The sequence below is a fragment of the Nannobrachium achirus genome (genome assembly GCF_963921795.1).
Source record: "Nannobrachium achirus genome assembly, chromosome: 5".
Classification (NCBI taxonomy): domain Eukaryota; kingdom Metazoa; phylum Chordata; class Actinopteri; order Myctophiformes; family Myctophidae; genus Nannobrachium; species Nannobrachium achirus.
The window spans coordinates 11,290,348-11,307,656 of NC_137814.1; the positions used below are offsets into that span (position 1 = coordinate 11,290,348).

Genomic DNA, 17,309 nt, shown 5'->3' on the forward strand with positions numbered 1-17,309 from the left:
TACATGATTATAAACATTTATAACAAGTGTTATAATGCCTTATAAGCGCATTATAATGCATCATATTTGCGGAGAACTGCGCTCTGATGTATTGATGTCAATACATGTTGTTGTACTGATGTATTACCTCGCTCTGGAACGTCTGCTAAATGCTTAAATTGTAAATTGAGGAGAACACCTTTCTAGTGTAACTTTTTAGTCATCTAAATTCTGCTGCATAAATGTGCAAGTGGCTTCATAGTTGAACTGGAGTAACTAGCGCGGGAATGCGTGTTGTTGTGTAGAACCCGACCGATGGCAGATCTTTGGGTCCGATGCCGAGTTAGGAGCATCCTAGACCACGACCACCGTTTGTTTCGTCTGATATTTTGCACAAAAGTGAAAAACCTAAATTAGACTTGAGTTTACATTAGAGAACATTGAAAGTAATTAAAAGGAAGCAAATGAATACAAATAAACACTAAAACACTTTTTGATAGATTTAAACTTAAATTAAGTGCAGTTACAATAAATATTAAACTTAAATATATGAAAGGAAACAAGCAAACAATGAAGTAAATATAAACTGAACTTTATTTTATTTAACCACTTAAACCACTATTAAAACTTCTTAAAAAATAACGGATCTACAAGCTCAAAATGCAACGTGGCATAGATCTGCTATTTTTGAAAGGTTATGAAATCTTGAAAATGTTCTCCTAAAATGAAATGCCCAAAACAGCAATACTGCATTGAAAGTGGTCAAATCCAAACACATCAGCCTAAAATCATAATGGCCTATAACAATGTTTGGCCGAAATATCAGCCATTATATTGCCGATATGAAGGTAATAATAATGGAAATGACTGTACAGTCTGACCACCATGCATTACCCTTAAACTAATCTCTCAAAACAGATGGGTTCCCAGATTGTTCTTTAGCCAAATCTTTTCCAGTCATCGCCTAATAAAGAACTAGATCCATAATTGTATATTGCATGAACTTTGAGTGAATGCAAACCATTGCGATATGCAATTTGGCAAGGCACCAAATATTTATTTCAATTTTACAGAGATTGTAAACATTACACAGGTTTGAAAACGGCTCTGAATTCTTTGCTACTAAATAACCAGGAGTTAAAAAAAATGGAGATTGTAGACAGATGTTGGTTAAAAAAAAGAAGAAAAAACAAATCTAATCTGAGTCACAGAAAGACACTTTGGAGAGATTAGATTGTTGGATTCAACATGACTCGGTAAAATCAGAACCATGAGCCCTAGAACTTGGTACTGCAACGCAGTGGTTCCCAAACATTGGGTCGGGACCCATTTGTGGGTCACGGACCAATTTTGATGGGTTATGCCTCGAGTAAAAATCTAATTTTATCTTCCTACTGTACATAAAAAATAAAAAATAAATCTATATATTTTCCCCTAACCTCATTTCAATACATTTTTAACAAACACACATCTAAGAAATGACATAAATGTAAAAGATATCTATAATTAAAGGAGCTATAGTCAACTTTTTCATTGTAGGGCCGACACTTTGTTTACATCCTAGTCTATAGACTAGAATGTAAACAAAGTGTCGGTCTGACAATGGCCAAAATTATTATTTTATCATTATTTTACGCTTTTTGTGGTCATTTTTGAATAGAAACACATATGAAGCTTCTTTTTTTATAAAATATTTTCGAAACATTATTTTTATTTTAGCATCCGTTTTTCAAGAAAAGGTTGACTATAGCTCCTTTAAGAAGTAGTGAAAATAGCCAATCTACAAGCTCGCAACATGGCGTGAAGCAACACGTTGTGCGCTTGCAGATCTGCTATTTTCACTAGTTTGGGTTCCGGGCCAACGTCTAATCTGTATCTTTGGGTCTCGACCTGGAACGTTTGGGAACCACTGCTGTGCAGCACCACTGATTCTAATATGAAATAATTAAGCCAACGGTATGATTATAGAGAAGACAGCCACAAAAAAGTATTTAAAGAGTAAACAGTGATTTATACTTGGTTGCACGGTGGTGTCTCGCACCCAAAAATAGCAGCCCTATAAGCTAACAACGCATCGTGAGCTTTCATACTGTATAGGGCTGCTATTTTCGCAAAACAAAGCATAAATCAGGCACGATCGCTTCTGGTAGCCAACAATACAGACGTGCAAATCCCAACATTGTTCAGAATCCAGTTTTAATATTTCTTTTCAACGAACCATCCAAAGCACAATTCCTCATTGTTACATGAAAATGGTATCGACAGGGCGGGTTTGTGCATCTATAAACAAACTGGACAGATGGAGCTACACAAATGGTTTGTCATTCTTTGTTCAAAACAAAACAAAAACAACACTTCATCCACATATAAGAGCCCGCATATAATCAAGGTATATACAGGGTTTAACTTCCAAATATGGGAACAGCCTTTTAGAGCAACTGAGGTATACATCCTTACGGAATATTATATTACTATGGTATCTTTATAAGGGCCTGCTAATGGAAGTGAACTGTGAAGGAATGCACTTTAGGTCGGGACTTCTTCTTGGGGGGGGTCCAAGCAATGGAATGCTTATTTAATGGAATGGGATGCTGAAATGGTCAATATTTACAAAAAGGAATTCTTCATACTTAAAAACTGGGATTTAATAGGGCTATTCAATGCTGCCGCCGTAACTCGAAAGATGACACAATTACTTCTTACCAATTAATTCTCAACAGACGTGTCGAACGTAAACAAATATTTATTGCAAATGTATTTATCTACTGTATATACCAAAACATTTTATTTCAAACTTAAAAAAAAAAGCTGGGGTCACATGCAAGGTTCGAAAGCGGATTCAGAGAACACTATTGTACAAAATAATAATAATAATTACAGTTTCTTTTATCAAAAAAAGCACTTATTTTTTTTGTAGCACCTTCGGGTGTTTTGTGATTCCGCACAATAGCACCTCTCTGTGGTCGTACTTTGAGCAGCACCTGGAGCATCCAGAGAGGCAGACTTGGGCGAGGAAGAAGAGGAGTAGGAGGAGGAGGAGGGGAGATGGTAGGACTCGGGGTTGGGACTCAGGAGTCCTCTCTCTGTTGCTAAAAGTGCGCCACTGTCCTCCACGGCATCGAATGTCCTTTTCTTTTTTTTCTCCCTTTCTTTTCTCTCTTTTTTTTCCTTTTTCCTGACGTCACTCCCATTACTAAGTTAAAGTCACATGATTTCTGGCCCTACAAGGGCGAGGAGTAGTTTTCCCCTGGACAATGCTTCCAAAGACAGGGCCGGGGGGGAGGGGGGGAGGGAGGGAGGGGGGGAGAGGGGCACCCTTCTTCTCCAGGGGTAAAAGGGGTCTTTTTTTTTGGTAAATACAGAAAAATAAAACACAGGTTTGATTCGCGAGAGGAGAGGAGAGGAGAGGAGAGGAGAGGAGAGGAGAGGAGAGGAGAGGAGAGGGGGGCGAAGAAGGTCTTGGGATCTCGGCGTGCCGCGCGTGCGTCGTTACCATGTGCACCCTGGCCCTGTCCTTCGGCGGGGGGGAGGAGGGGTGGGAGGCAGGATCTAGGGGGGGGGGGGGGGTCCCAGCGCGTCTAGCCGAGGAAGCAGACGGGGCCCACCTCGAAGCCGAACCGCTGGTTGGGGTCCCCGAAGTCGTTCAGCATGACGTCGATGACGGGGACCTGGTCGATGCGCGGAGTGTTGATCTCCAGCACCGTCTTGGAGTAGCCCTGTTTCAACTGTGGGGGGGGGGGGGGGGGGGGCAGAGAGTATTGGTTTAGTATTTAGACCTGGGGACGATTCTAAAAAAACCTTCTAAATCCTGAGAAAAACCTCAGATAATTCAAAATCAAAGGTGTTCCTGGATTGAAAGGTATGACAACATATAGGTGTCTAAATGGGTTGAGTCGGTGCTTCTCAAACATTCTTTTTCCAAATGTTGATCTTGACTTAATAAACACAATGTTTATTCCGTGTCAACAATTTTTATTCACAGTGAGCAGTCTGTAGACAACAACACCGCGGTTTCCCCTCCATATTCACATCGGAATACCCAGCGCTCCCTGTGCATGCGTATATTCCCAGTCAGTGTGGTACCGTAAAGTGTAAAATAGAGGAGCAAAACCAGTTAACACCCCCATAACTCTGAGAGAGTACAAATGGAACCAATGGGTTCCATTTGGTTCCATTCGTACTCTCTCAGAGTTGTCCTTAAGACCTGTAAAGGGTCCATTTGGACCACCCCGAATCAATATTCATAATTTATGCAAATTCTGCCCTGACAAACAAATGGTTGTAATTTACAAAAAGTTAAACAAACATGCATTGGTACGGTAGATGTTGATAAGGGCAATAGGGTTAGGAACCTGGGTTTTTATTCTCACAGGGGGATTTTTAAATAAACAAAATGGGTGGTTAAAATGGCTGTGTTATCTAAGATTAAAGCTATACTGTGTAAGTTGCTCAACTAGTGGTCAGTAGCTCTATAGCAAACCGTGGTCGCGTCCGCGTCTTTCGGCCGTTTTTCGCCGCGGACCGGGCCTCACACCACCACGTCTGCCTCCACCTCGCCGAGATCTATCTTTAGAGGGGTCCCTGGTTCCTGTGCGTTCAGGCATTCCAGAGAAACGGACTCCTTCACCCGAGTATTATGCTGTTGTTTTGTTGAGGCAAGCATATATATATAAAGAGAAGGCTTTCGAAGCTGAAAATAACGGAGTGGGTGTTCTAAAACTTTAGCGATTTAACAGTTAGGACAATTTTAAGTATTGTTTTATAAAAAAAGTTACATGGTATAACTTTAAGTTAGAAGTTGAGGTATTGATTTATGAGTAAAGTTTCTCATCCTAAAATAAGTATGCTTTCTTTCATTGTAAATGTTGAAGGAGGGTAAGATGACCGAAAGACCAGAAGACAGCTTTCTCTGTGTATGTTCAGACAGGCACTCAGTATATCTCTTGAACCATTTAAAAGTGCTAAAAAAAACTGTATTATAAAGTGAAAGTTTGGGACGTTCTCGACCAAGTCTATTACTACAGGGTGCAGCATCTACTGTGTAGCTGAAGATAATATCTATCTATTGAATCAGTCCAAATAAAATACACCTCTGTTATTCATTCTAGCGACTGCAATGAGACCCATAGCATTGTGATATTAATTATAAAGTATTATATAAATCTAACTGAGGCAGACTCAATAGGGGACCTTTTCTATGCAAAAGGGGCCACTTCTATTATGTCCAATATTCTTCAGGGATGAAGTCTTTTTGTAAATTAACTCGGAAGTCACCTCTGCATGGGTTCCACCTTGCCGATCTCCCTGCGACACACTGTACTAGCGTCATGTACGTCCATGGGGTCTCGCATGAGCTTGTAGATCGGCTATTTTCAAATGGCCGAAATGTATGTAGGGCTGAAGTGGATAATGTATGTTTTGTAACAAAAATCTAAATCTACAAAGTAACTATTGACTAAAGTTTTCAAATAATTGTAGTGGAGTAAAAAGTATTTCAAATATATTTAAAATATATTTAAAATATTTGCCTCTGAGATGTAGTGGGGTAGAAGTAAAAGTACTCCAGTAAAGTAAAAGTACCTCAACATTGTATTCAAGTACAGTACTTGAGTAAATGCACTAGTGGTTCCCAAACCTTTCAGGTCGAGAACCAAAAGAGAGATTAGACGTTTGCGTAAACACCAAATCTACAAGCTCACAACGCAACGCAACGCATCGCGTTGCGTTGTGAGCTTGTAGATCGGCTATTTTCACAACTTCTTAAACATTTGTTTTCTAATTTATGAAATGTCTTAATTTTTTTATTTACTTAGCAAAATCATTATCTTCTAAATGCCTAAATTGTAATTATATATATATTTTTTTTTTATTGGGGGGATGGTTCTTGAAAAACAAAAATTAAGGGACCCATAAAAATGACCCACGGATGGGTCACAAAACAGTGCTTTGCACCAATGGATATGAACGTGTGTGTGTGTGTGTGTGTGTGTGTGTGCGTGTGTGCGTGTGTGCGTGCGTGCGTGCGTGCGTGCGTTTGTGCATGTGTGTGTGTGCGTGTGTGCGTGCGTGTGTGCGTGCGTGCGTGCGTGCGTGCGTGCGTGCGTGCGTGCGTGCGTGCGAGTGTGCATACCGAGCAGCCGTCTGACAGGGCCTTGATGAAGGGGTTGTTGTCGTAGGACATCTCCTCGTCGTTGGAGCCCAGGAAGCGCAGAGCCTTGTCGTAGCTGTCGGTCTTGGCGTCGTACCAGGCCACCGACTGGTGGCAGATGTAGGTGAAGTTCTGCCGCGCCGACGAGCTCAGCAGCTTGAGGAAGGTCATCTGCACCGTGTTGATGGTGCTGTCTGCCACGTCCACGTAGTTCAGCTGCAGCCGTGGGAAAAAACGCTCAAATGTTTTACTGAAGTAAGAGTATAAATACGCCAATGCCATGCAGAGATACTCTGTTACAAGTAAAAGCCCACAGTTAAAACATGTACTTGAGCAAAAGTACAAAAGTGTTGGTATCAAAATGTACCAAAAGTCCTTGTTATGCAGAATGTCCCATTTTCAAATGTATAATTTTTTTTGGAAAATAGCCGATCTACAAACTCACAATGCGTCACGTTGCGACGCATTGTCAGCTTGTAGATCGCCCATCTTCAAAATGTATACAACGTTGAAGTAATGTATGTTTTGTAATAATAATGAATATACAAAGTGACTAGTAACTAAAGTTCTCCGATAAATGTAGTGGTACAAAAGTACAATATTTGGATCCGAGATGTAGTGTAGTAGAAGTGAAATTGGAAAATTGGAAATTGGAAATACTCAAGTAAAGTACAAATCGACAAGTCGACAAATTAAAACTAGACTAGAATGTTACAGAGGAACAAGTAGAGAAGGGATCCAGTGGAACTAAGAAAAGTCATTTTTATCGCGTGCGCGCCAAAATACATTTTATATACAACTGTAGATTTAGTGATTCAAATCTTATTCAACATTTGATTTCAGACGACTAAAATATGGCTGAAACTAAATGGAATTCTGTTCAAAAGGCTAAGCCTAAAACTATATCAGAATTTGCTTTCAAAATGAACACCGGGGAAGAGGAGGGAGGGAGTGAAGTCTCGATGGCACTGCAAATGAGGGCAACCTCAATGTCTTCTCGGGAATAAATAAAGGTTGAATGAAGTAGGAAAGGAGGAAGCAAGAGAGGCGGGGACGGGGATGAGGGGGAGAGTAGAGGAAGATGAGACAAGGAAATGACAGGAGGAGATGGCCACGGATGAGTGAAGGAGGGAGTTAAGTTAGGGGGGCGCATGATAAGGGAGAGAGGGAGAGGGCGGAGGGAGCGGAAGGTATCAGAACAAGAGGGATGAACGCGAGGAGTGGAGAGGAAGGAGTGTGGAGAGAGAGGGGGATGATTAACAGAGTGATGATTGAGAGGAGGGAGATAACGCACAGAGAGAGTGGGTGGCGAGGCTGAGACAAGCACTCAGACAAAGTGTTCAATAAAGGAGCGGAGCTGAAGTGATTGAACGTGGGTGCCGACTGCATTAATATGAAAGAGACGACGGAGTGTGGGAGTTCGGCTGACTTACGATTTTGCCACGCTTGAATTCACTGAACCACGAGCCTGGAGCCTCCTTGGGCCAGTTGGATATTCTAACCTACGGTCAAAAAGAACAAATAATCATTCACACTATGGAACATTATCCATGCAAAAATGTAAGCACACCGCGTTAAATAAACTCTGCCTGCAGTTCCTGGACAGAGTATTAGTGAATTATCTTTCGATTTAATCTTCAACGGTAAATAACTAAAGTTTACCGCATTGAAACCAATGCAGACACAGTACATTAGGTTGTCAGTTGGAGGAAATAATAGAAACGTGACTTATATTCATTCCAGGGACTAAACTACAGCATTGTCCTCAACAACATTGTTGTCCTAGGCTCTGTTGAAAGTCATGAACGTGTGGAACCGCAGTCACTTACTCCCATGGACTTCTTATCTGGGTAGATGCAAGTCTCTCCTCCTGCCGTGAAGTTACAGAAGACTTTGATGGCATCTCCGATGCAGCCCTGGTTGGGATCAATCCAATATTCACCTGAGAGACACGAGGGAGTGATTAAAGAGAGCATTTTATCTGCGCTTGCCGAAGCTCTGGGAAGAGCTTTTTATACATCATGCTCCGTGGACCACATAAGCTCCCGCTGACCCCTGGTTTGATGGCGGTAACGTTAACCCATTTAGGCCTGAACACATTATGACGCAATAGTTTATGCTTTAACTATTGAAAAATAGCAGATATACAAGCTCACAGCGCGGCACCGAGTGCCGCGCTGCGAGCTTGTAGATCTGCTATTTTTGAAAAATCGTGAAAATGAGATTTTTGACCCGATAACATAAGTGTCTTTTGAATCCTTCTAAGATTTTTTGAAAAACCGATGTTTGTATGTCAACAATCTGGCCAGCCATCGTCAAAGAAAAGGTCCTTTTCACTTAACTGGAGCTCACTTAGTCTGTTCTTGAGAGACTACTATGTCAGTGGTTCTCAAACCTTTTCATGTGAAGGACCTCCAAAATGATATTTATTTGGCCACGGACCCTCATCTCAAAATATTTAGTTCCAGGGACCACCCAGAAGCAAAATTTGAGTTACAAACGTTCGCTTTGAAAATACATATATTCAAAGATTTTCACACATTTTCACGACTTTTTTTCAAAAATAGCGGATCTACAAGCTCGCAGCGCGGCACTCGGTGCCGCGCTGTGAGCTTGTATATCTGCTATTTTTCAATAGTTAAAGCATAAAATATTGCGTCATAATGTGTTCAGGCCTAAATGGGTTAATGTTTATCGGCAGCGCAAGCGATTGGGGTCGGAGCTTTGTACCGCTGCTGTGCAGTCCCCCCTGCACAGCAGCGGTACAGCTGGTGCTAACGGGGCAAAAAAGTTGGACCTGAGAAGGGACAACCCGCCACAATAACGCTGACTTTTATTGCATTTTATATCGCCGTTTTATTGTCGGCCTGAGCTGCACCTTATTGGTTCTCCAAATAAAGGGGAAGAGGGATGGTGCTGTAATATCTGTTTGTCGGTAAGATATGGCCGTCATTAGTCACTAAGATGTCAGCGGAATATTGCAGACATACCCATATGTGTCAGGTACATTACATCCGTAGATTTGGTTTAGGGCCACAATACTTGGACATCTCAGACAGATTTTGTTTAGAGCTCGTGCAGAGATGGGAGAAAATACATGAACAAATTTCAAAATACTTGGTACTTTTTTCAAAGGGGGCCACATTAGAACACATTAAAACACCCAAGGGCCGTCTCTATCTTCTGATATAATAGTCAAATACATTATGCAACGCATTTAAACCATTTTATTTAACTATCATCGTCAACATTTAATATCAATGGTCTTTTGTCAGGTGTCTGCTCTTAAACAAAATACAAATAATTTGTTCAAGGTAAAAAAAAAAATACAATAATATAGCCTTTCTTTGACCCCTTCAGAATGAGGCACCAGGGGAAAATTATACTTTGGGAAAATATTCTTGTTTGACGGTGCTGGTGGGCCATTCATAACACAATTTAGGAATGAAGCAGAGGGCCGTATAAAATGTGTCCTCGGGCCGCATTTGGCCCTCGGGCCGCACTTTGGACACCCCTGCCGTAGAGCAAAGAGCAGTGCAACATAGAGAAAAAATGAATCATGGATCAAAGGTATTAATCATGTCAGTATATTTGTATGTTGTCACTGGCAACAGACTAAAATGAGCAAGAATTTATAATACAGTGTGACAGGCACACAGATACAGTGATATACGGTAGCAGCATGATGACAGGAAGCCTATGTGTAGTCTATGGAACTGTGCCTTAAAGCACTGGTTCTCAATGTGGACATTTTGAATACAGGGATATTTACTTTCAAATGTGATAGTCTACTCAGGCTTTTGGGAGCACCCCCTGACAGTTTTTAAGCTGCTCGATTCAGTAACCATTTTAACCATGATAGATTCATCGAAAACACCCGTCCTTGGATTTACCATTTACCATTTGGTTCTGGTGACTCATACTGCCCTCCTAATACGCGAGGGTCTTTTTTTCTTTTTTTCAAACTAGAGCGTACCATCAGGGAAGTCTGGCTGGCTGAGGTGCAGGTCGTTGCAGGTCCTGGCCGGGTTGTCCTGGGTTCCCATGGGGAACTTCATGCGCTCGATGTCCTGCTTGAGGTTGTTGAGGGAGCCGAACACGTCCTCCATGCCCTCCGTGCCGTAGTCCGACAGCGCCTCGTCCGCCTGCTCGTCCGCCTGGCGCCGCGTCTTTCTGCTGGAGCCCTGGATGGGCAGCGACTGGATGATGTCACCGGGGGGACCCTGTGACACGAAGGTGAGAGGTACGTTGTTAGACATTGATTGTAGCCAATCAGAGTAGGTTATTATTATTGGTAGATTTTCCATGAACCCATTGAGACCTGAGGCCGACTTCTGAATCAGTTGTTCTCGCACTTTCAGGATTTTCCAAAAATATTAATTCATAATAATTAATTTAATTTATTTGTCAGTTACATTGCTGTAATTGAAATTTGTTCTCCGCCTTTGGCCCATCTCTTGGAGCGGTGAGCTGCAGCCATGCCGCGCTCGGGAATCAGTAATGGCGATCAACCCCCCCCAATCCAAACCTTGATGCTGAGTGCCAAGCAGGGAGGCATTGGGTCCCATTTTTACAGTGGTTGGTATGACCCGACCAGAAAAATAGCAGCTGTACAAGCTCGAGCTTATCTGCTATTTTTGAATAGCCAACACAAAAATCTAAAATACAGTGCCCGGGGGGGAGGAGTTAGGGGTAAACAGGGGGGGGTGGCCTCTCTCAGCTATAGCCAACCCCCCAAAAAACTGGATCAGAACAATCACTTGCATGCGTACTGTATCTGTACCAGAGTGAAATCAACTTACGGGGGGTCCAGGAGGTCCGATCAGTCCAGTGTCTCCCTTCTGACCTGAGGAACCCTGTAGGAAGCAAGAGGAGTAAAGCAGTGAGATTGGATTCTTTTAAACACAGTCTTATAAAAAAAAAATTACTGATGAAGCAGAATTAAAAAAAAAAAAAAAAAAAAAAAGACTTCCTATGCTGTGTTGGAAATGAAGGCTTTGCGTTATGTCAATGACAACGAGAGGTCACTTACAGAAGATCCCTTGGATCCCTTCTGTCCTGAAGGACCCTGAAGGGAAGGAGACAAGGAGAGAGATGAACAGCTGTCCTGATGTGTGACTGAGCAAACTGAGGTTAACAAAAAGCAAGGTTCACTTTGCTGGCAAAATAATTCACGGATCCTTGAAATGAAAAGGTTTGAGAACCACTGATCTAGGACTAAATACAAATCTAATAATACAGTATATATATAAAACAGTAGTGAAGCAACTGAAGCATTCAAAATGCAAAATAATTGATTACTGTAAATCAATTCTGATAAATCATGGGGTATGGGAATGACATAGACTGGCATAGGCACCGATACTGGTATCGGTATCAGAACGACCCTAGACAGGAAGAGGAACTTACAGGAATACCAGGAGGTCCAGGGGGTCCGAGGGGTCCTCCAAAACCTTGAATACCCTGAAGAGAACAGAGGACATCAGTCAAGACCGTCGATATGAGATCTAAATGATTTAAAAGATCTAAAGATGTCAAAGACTGTTGGGACTGTGCAATACCTTTGTCCATTGTTATTTGTTAGGTGATTTTAACAAATGAAGCCAGAGTGGATGGGCAAAAATAGACAATCCACAAGCAATTCTTGCTATCTTAATGCTTTTATACTCTTTATTATGTTACCACTGCCATGACTTTCTACAGCATGTGTATCGGTTGTGTACTGTGGTTTCATATATGCTGTGTTGTTTTTTCTTATGCCGATGCTGCGTTATAAATCACGTTCATTCTGGAAGAAAAATTATGGAATGGAAATCTACTGTATATCAGTTGAATGAGGTCTTGTCCAGAGTGGCGTACAGTTGAATCACCGCCTGTATTTCCAGCACAAGCAGCTCCGGTGGACCAGCTAACAGTATGGGGTTGTTTTGATCACCAAACAGGATGACATAATTCATATTCCTGACAATTCCATGTATGGACCCTGAAGCAAACCCTTAACCCTTGTACTGAAGGACAGTACATCTTTTGAAGTCAATACACATTCCTGTTGAAAACACAAGCCCATTGTAAAAGCGGAAACGTTTTACTTACGGCTTCACCCTTGCCACCAGCGGTACCTTGAAGTCCAGGCAAGCCTCGGTCTCCCTTTTCACCTGACTCTCCTGGGGGTCCGATCAGACCAATCAGACCTGGATGACCCTGGGGTAGGAAGGGAAGGGAAGGGGAGGGGGGGGGTAGGAAGGAAGAGAAGAGAAGAGAAGAGAAGAGAAGAGAAGAGAAGAGAAGAGAAGAGAAGAGGACAATGTTAATGTATGGGGAAATTAGACTGCAAACTTACAGTATGCAATCCTGTTGACAGACATGACACTAAGAAAAGTCATGCTTTAAAAAAAGTCATCATTTAAAAGAATGACACATTCATAACCAACATAAACATTTAGATAATGAATGACTTCATTCAAACTCAACGTGATACAACAAGGAGCAAGTTTACGGCTAAATCCATAAAACATGTCCATAAATTAAAAAAGAATCTACTTTTACACATTCATAACCATTTTGTTTAGAAAAGAAAGCTTCCTCATCCTGAGTGCAATAAAGCTCAAACTAAAATAGTTAGGATTAGGGATCAGGTGTTCATTCAAACACACCCATCTGAACAAAAAAGCGAATAAAACCAACCTGCAAAGTTGAAACACAATGTTTGGCCGAAGGGGGGGACAAAAAAATAGCGTCTTCTTTGTATTTCAATAGATGTCCTATAGATCACGTTTGTGAACAGCGAAACAGTTTTTCATTAATGTGCTTGTTCATGACCATCACAGCCGTTTAGAAAATGAGCATCCTAAGTCAAAGTGAAACTAATTCACTAAAGCCACAGCCAAGTTTATAAGAAGAAGACCACAGGGGCCAAAATATTGTCTTGGTCCTCCCCTGTAAAAGAAAATTAGCGAGTTTATAGTGGTTGTCATATTTAACCATAGCCGCCTGCCTCGGCACCTGCTGCTAGAGGAGTTATGGCCATCTGTTCCTGTATCCCGTTTGACTACTGCAGGGCTGGCATTAGACCAATGACCATAACAAAAGATGATATTATAGAGACTTATACATATTCATCCCCTTTGCATTAAATCTTGCCATGAAAACGCCATAGAACTTACATTAAACTTTATGGACCGAGTGGTACATTAAGGGTAGATGTTTGGCACGTGTGCAGAATTTAAGTTAACGCAAAGCTTTGGGCGAAATAGCAGATCTACTGTATATATCGGATGCGACGCGTTGTGAGCAATGTAGATCAGCCCTTTCCGCGATTCTTTTGAAATGTTTGTGGTTAAGGTACATGAAGAGAACTGTGAAGATACGTCATCATAATAATGCTTTACCTTCTCTCCCTTGTGACCTGAGTCTCCTTTCATACCAGGTAGTCCAGTAGGTCCCTATGGGAGCAAAACACATATCTTTATCATGCATAATAATAATAATAATTAACTTTATTTGTATAGCACCTTTCATGACATGAAATGCAGCTCAAAGTGCTTTACAGAGCAACAATTAAGCACACGTGATTTACAGAAAAGGTACAAATGATTAACAATGAAGCATAAAAGAAAAGTAAAAAAATAAAACAAATTTTAAACCATTAAAAAAGGCAGTGAATCAGGCAAAACAAACCATGAACCTATAGAGATAATACAAAAGATCAAACCACATGCATACAGTACAGTACATGTACTGTAAGTGACATTAGTTGAAATGGTCATATAGTGGATGTTTTCCATTAACTTTTACTTCAAGAACACAACAGTTTACTTGTAATCCATTCTATAATTAGGGAGGTCAGTCAGTAGGTCAGTCAGTAGGTCAGTCAGTCAGAATATGCATTTCCACCTTTCTCTCTTCAGCAACTGATCCCAATTTCACACATTTTCACATGGCATTGGCCATTATCATTATACAGACGATGACGGAGCCCGATTTCCATTTTTCCCAAATTCAAGCTATTTATTCGCGTTTTTATACCACTTCTGTTCAACTCAACTTCAGCCTGTTGTCAGGGCTACGGTCCGTTCCTCCAGGCCATGGGATCAAATTAACAACCACTGAAAAAATACCAAGCCACATATATTGGAGCACATATCTTCAAACGGGTAAGGTCTAGTGTTAGTGAATCGTCTATGGCGAGGATCTACTCGTAAAGAGCACTGAGTGTCTGTCAATGACGTGTCTGAAAAATGTAAAAGTCTTACTATGGGTCCAGGAGGGCCGTCTTGACCAGAGGCACCGTTAAGTCCTTGTTCACCCTGAGAACATACAGATTAAGACATAAAACAGGATAGTCTCTGAGGAGGACACTTTATATTAACTTACTGCCAGGCTTCTGTTGACAAAAAGACCTAAAGTTTGTTCAGACCGGATGATACTTTAGTCATACGGATGATGAACTTTAGGTAATCTTACCAATTTCAAGATAGTAGAGAAGACTAACACAGCAGCTTTACTGCGCTCCATGCATTAATTCATATAGAGTAAATCTTGAAATTGTCATAAATCCGCAGGCGGTATACCAAAGTCCCTTTGCATACCATAATCTATGGCATATTTTATTCATTTCTTTAACCCATTTAGGCCTAGAATTATCGAATGCTTTAACCAGTGAAAAATAGCAGATATACAAGCTCACAGCGCGGCACCGAGTGCCGCGCTGCAAGCTTGTAGATCTGCTATTTTTGAAAAAGTCGTGAAAATGTGTGCAAATCTTTGAATATATGTATTTTCAAAGCGAACGTTTGTAACTCAAATTTTGCTTCTGGGTGGTCCCTGGAACTAGATATTTTGAAATGGGGGGGTCCGTGGCCAAATAAATATAATTTTGGGGGTCCTTCACATGAAAAGGTTTGAGAACCACTGACAAAGTAGTCTCAAGAACAGACAAACTGAGCTCCAGTTAAGTGAAAAGGACCTTTTCTTTGACGATGGCTGGCCAGATTGCTGACATATAGAAACATAGGATTTTTCCAAAAATCTTAGAAAGGATTCAAAAGACACTTATAGAATCGGGCCAAAATTCAAATTTTCACGATTTTTTCAAAAATAGCAGATCTACAAGCTCGCAGCGCGGCACTCGGTGCCGCGCTGTGAGCTTGTATATCTGCTATTTTTTTAATATTTAAAGCATAAAATATTGCGTCATATTGTGTTCAGGCCTAAATGGGTTAATATATAGTTTTCAGCAGGCCAATTTGTACTCACAACTGGGCCAGGGATGCCGCGTAGACCCTCCGCACCGGACTTCCCAGGAGGCCCCTGGAGTCCCACTGGTCCGGTCTTACCAACAGGACCCTCGGCTCCACCTTCTCCCTGTAGAATGACAACCATGAGACATGAGTTCACTGTTGATTCCATCCACTAAAACTATGAGAATGAGAACTAAAACCATGAGAATGACAACCATGAGACATGAGTCACTGTTGATTTCATCGACTAAAACTATGGCGAAGAATGTTGGTCGACAACCTTTTTTCACTGCCGAAAACCAAATAAAAACGAAATAACAACTAAGCTACGACGACTAAAACTGAGACTAAATATATTGACTCTTTCGTCAATTTCGACAAATAAAAAATAGAGGGACTATAGTGGAGAAGAGATCCAGTAGAACTAAACAATAAGTCACATTCAGTCAATACTGTTTCGCTTTAGAGAAGCTTGCATTTGCGAAGGCTTCTAGGGATAGCTGGTGAAGTCCTGCCAGGTTTCTTATCTATTATCCACGCAGGATCGAGTGTATTGAGTGGTTAGAGAGATGTCAGAGTGAAGGGATGAGGGGGATTAAATTGTTCTGACAACCAATTAGACTTGGATTTGACACTTTGGGATAACCACAGAAATTGGCTTGTCTCCATCCCCTAATCCTACACCTCGATGTGACAAAGAACGTTAAAATTGCTGTGCGTGAGTGAGTGTGTGTGTGTGTGTGTGTGTGTGTGTGTGTGCGTGTGTGTGTGTGTGAGTGTGTGTGTGTGTGTGTGTGTGTGTGTGTGTGTGTGTGTGTGTGTGTGTGTGTGAGAAACAACAACAACATGAAGAAGGGGGTTGTTGTGACAGAGGACTGTCTGTTTTTGTGAGCAGCACATTGTCTTTTTGCAAGGATTTACCGTATTTAAACTGGAAAAGTTTAATGAAGGCTTGAAGTTTTCTAAATATTTCCAAACAAATTTTGATGCTTTGTGGAAATGATGGTAATGTAGGCTGCATATTTGACTAATCCCCTCCAATGTTCCAAAAGAAACCTGTTTTCAAGGGGGGGGGGGGGTATTCAGTACACAGTATTGGTGAAGGGGATTGTGTGGGTGGATGTGGAAACTATACTGTATGTCACTGCATGTGTCAAGTAGACGCCTCCCATCTTAGATGTGTGACAGGTTAAACAGTCAATTCTAGCATTCTTGGATCAAGCATCTCCTTCCTTCTGTGGCGACACCACTCTGCTCTGTGCCTACCCTCGCACCTCAGCAAGTTGAGCTGGGTAGATATACACTGGTGTTCTTGAGGAGTGGCGATTGTGTGTTCTTTGTGATCTGGGAGTTGCGGAGGATGAGTTTCATTTTGTTTTTCACTGTCCATTGTACAAGGATTAATAAGAAATTATTTATTTGAAAGAAAGAAAAAATGTTTTGGATGTCTGTGTGTTGCATGTTAAGCTGGCTGTTCAATGAGGACGTTTTTGTTTTAGGAAAATCCAAGGCATGGCAGTTGAGCCGGAGAACAATGTATCCCTAACTCCCAGACTGGACAATCAGTATTCAAGATTTTCAAGATTCAAGATGTTTATTGTCACAAGGGGATGTACAAGTACATGCACTGTGAAAAACTTGTGTTAGGGGGTGCTCCATAATACACATAATTAAAAACGGTACATGTAACGGTATATGTTTATTGCGACCGAAGGTCGCAGTTTACCATGAGAAATGTCACAGTTGTCCGTGTGTACTGTAGATGTGTAGACGTTTGTGTACACATTTTTACAGTCTATGGGTTGGTTCCCTTGACACATCACTGTGATATCACAGGTGACATCACCTATGTAAAAGTCCATATATGGGTATCCCCCAGAATCCCTTTTATGCCCATATATGAAGATCCCTGATGTCATCAATATATATCACTGGCCAGATGG

General features: G+C 41.3%; 1 protein-coding gene across 1 annotated transcript in view; it reads right to left on the reverse strand.

The window, feature by feature from the left end:
* Window positions 1–3,557: 3,557 nt before the first annotated feature.
* The window catches only part of LOC308284804 (collagen alpha-1(XI) chain-like), a gene marked incomplete at both ends in the record, with an annotated part of 150,054 nt that continues 136,302 nt past the window's right edge, over window positions 3,558–17,309 (reverse strand). The window contains 12 exons of the mRNA XM_080725531.1: window positions 3,558–3,704; window positions 6,110–6,343; window positions 7,561–7,629; window positions 7,957–8,069; window positions 10,104–10,350; window positions 10,930–10,983; window positions 11,160–11,195; window positions 11,537–11,590; window positions 12,221–12,328; window positions 13,516–13,569; window positions 14,380–14,433; window positions 15,383–15,490. Coding sequence (XP_080581657.1) covers window positions 3,558–3,704; window positions 6,110–6,343; window positions 7,561–7,629; window positions 7,957–8,069; window positions 10,104–10,350; window positions 10,930–10,983; window positions 11,160–11,195; window positions 11,537–11,590; window positions 12,221–12,328; window positions 13,516–13,569; window positions 14,380–14,433; window positions 15,383–15,490 — 1,278 coding nt within the window. The remainder of the gene's footprint in view (window positions 3,705–6,109; window positions 6,344–7,560; window positions 7,630–7,956; window positions 8,070–10,103; window positions 10,351–10,929; window positions 10,984–11,159; window positions 11,196–11,536; window positions 11,591–12,220; window positions 12,329–13,515; window positions 13,570–14,379; window positions 14,434–15,382; window positions 15,491–17,309) is intronic.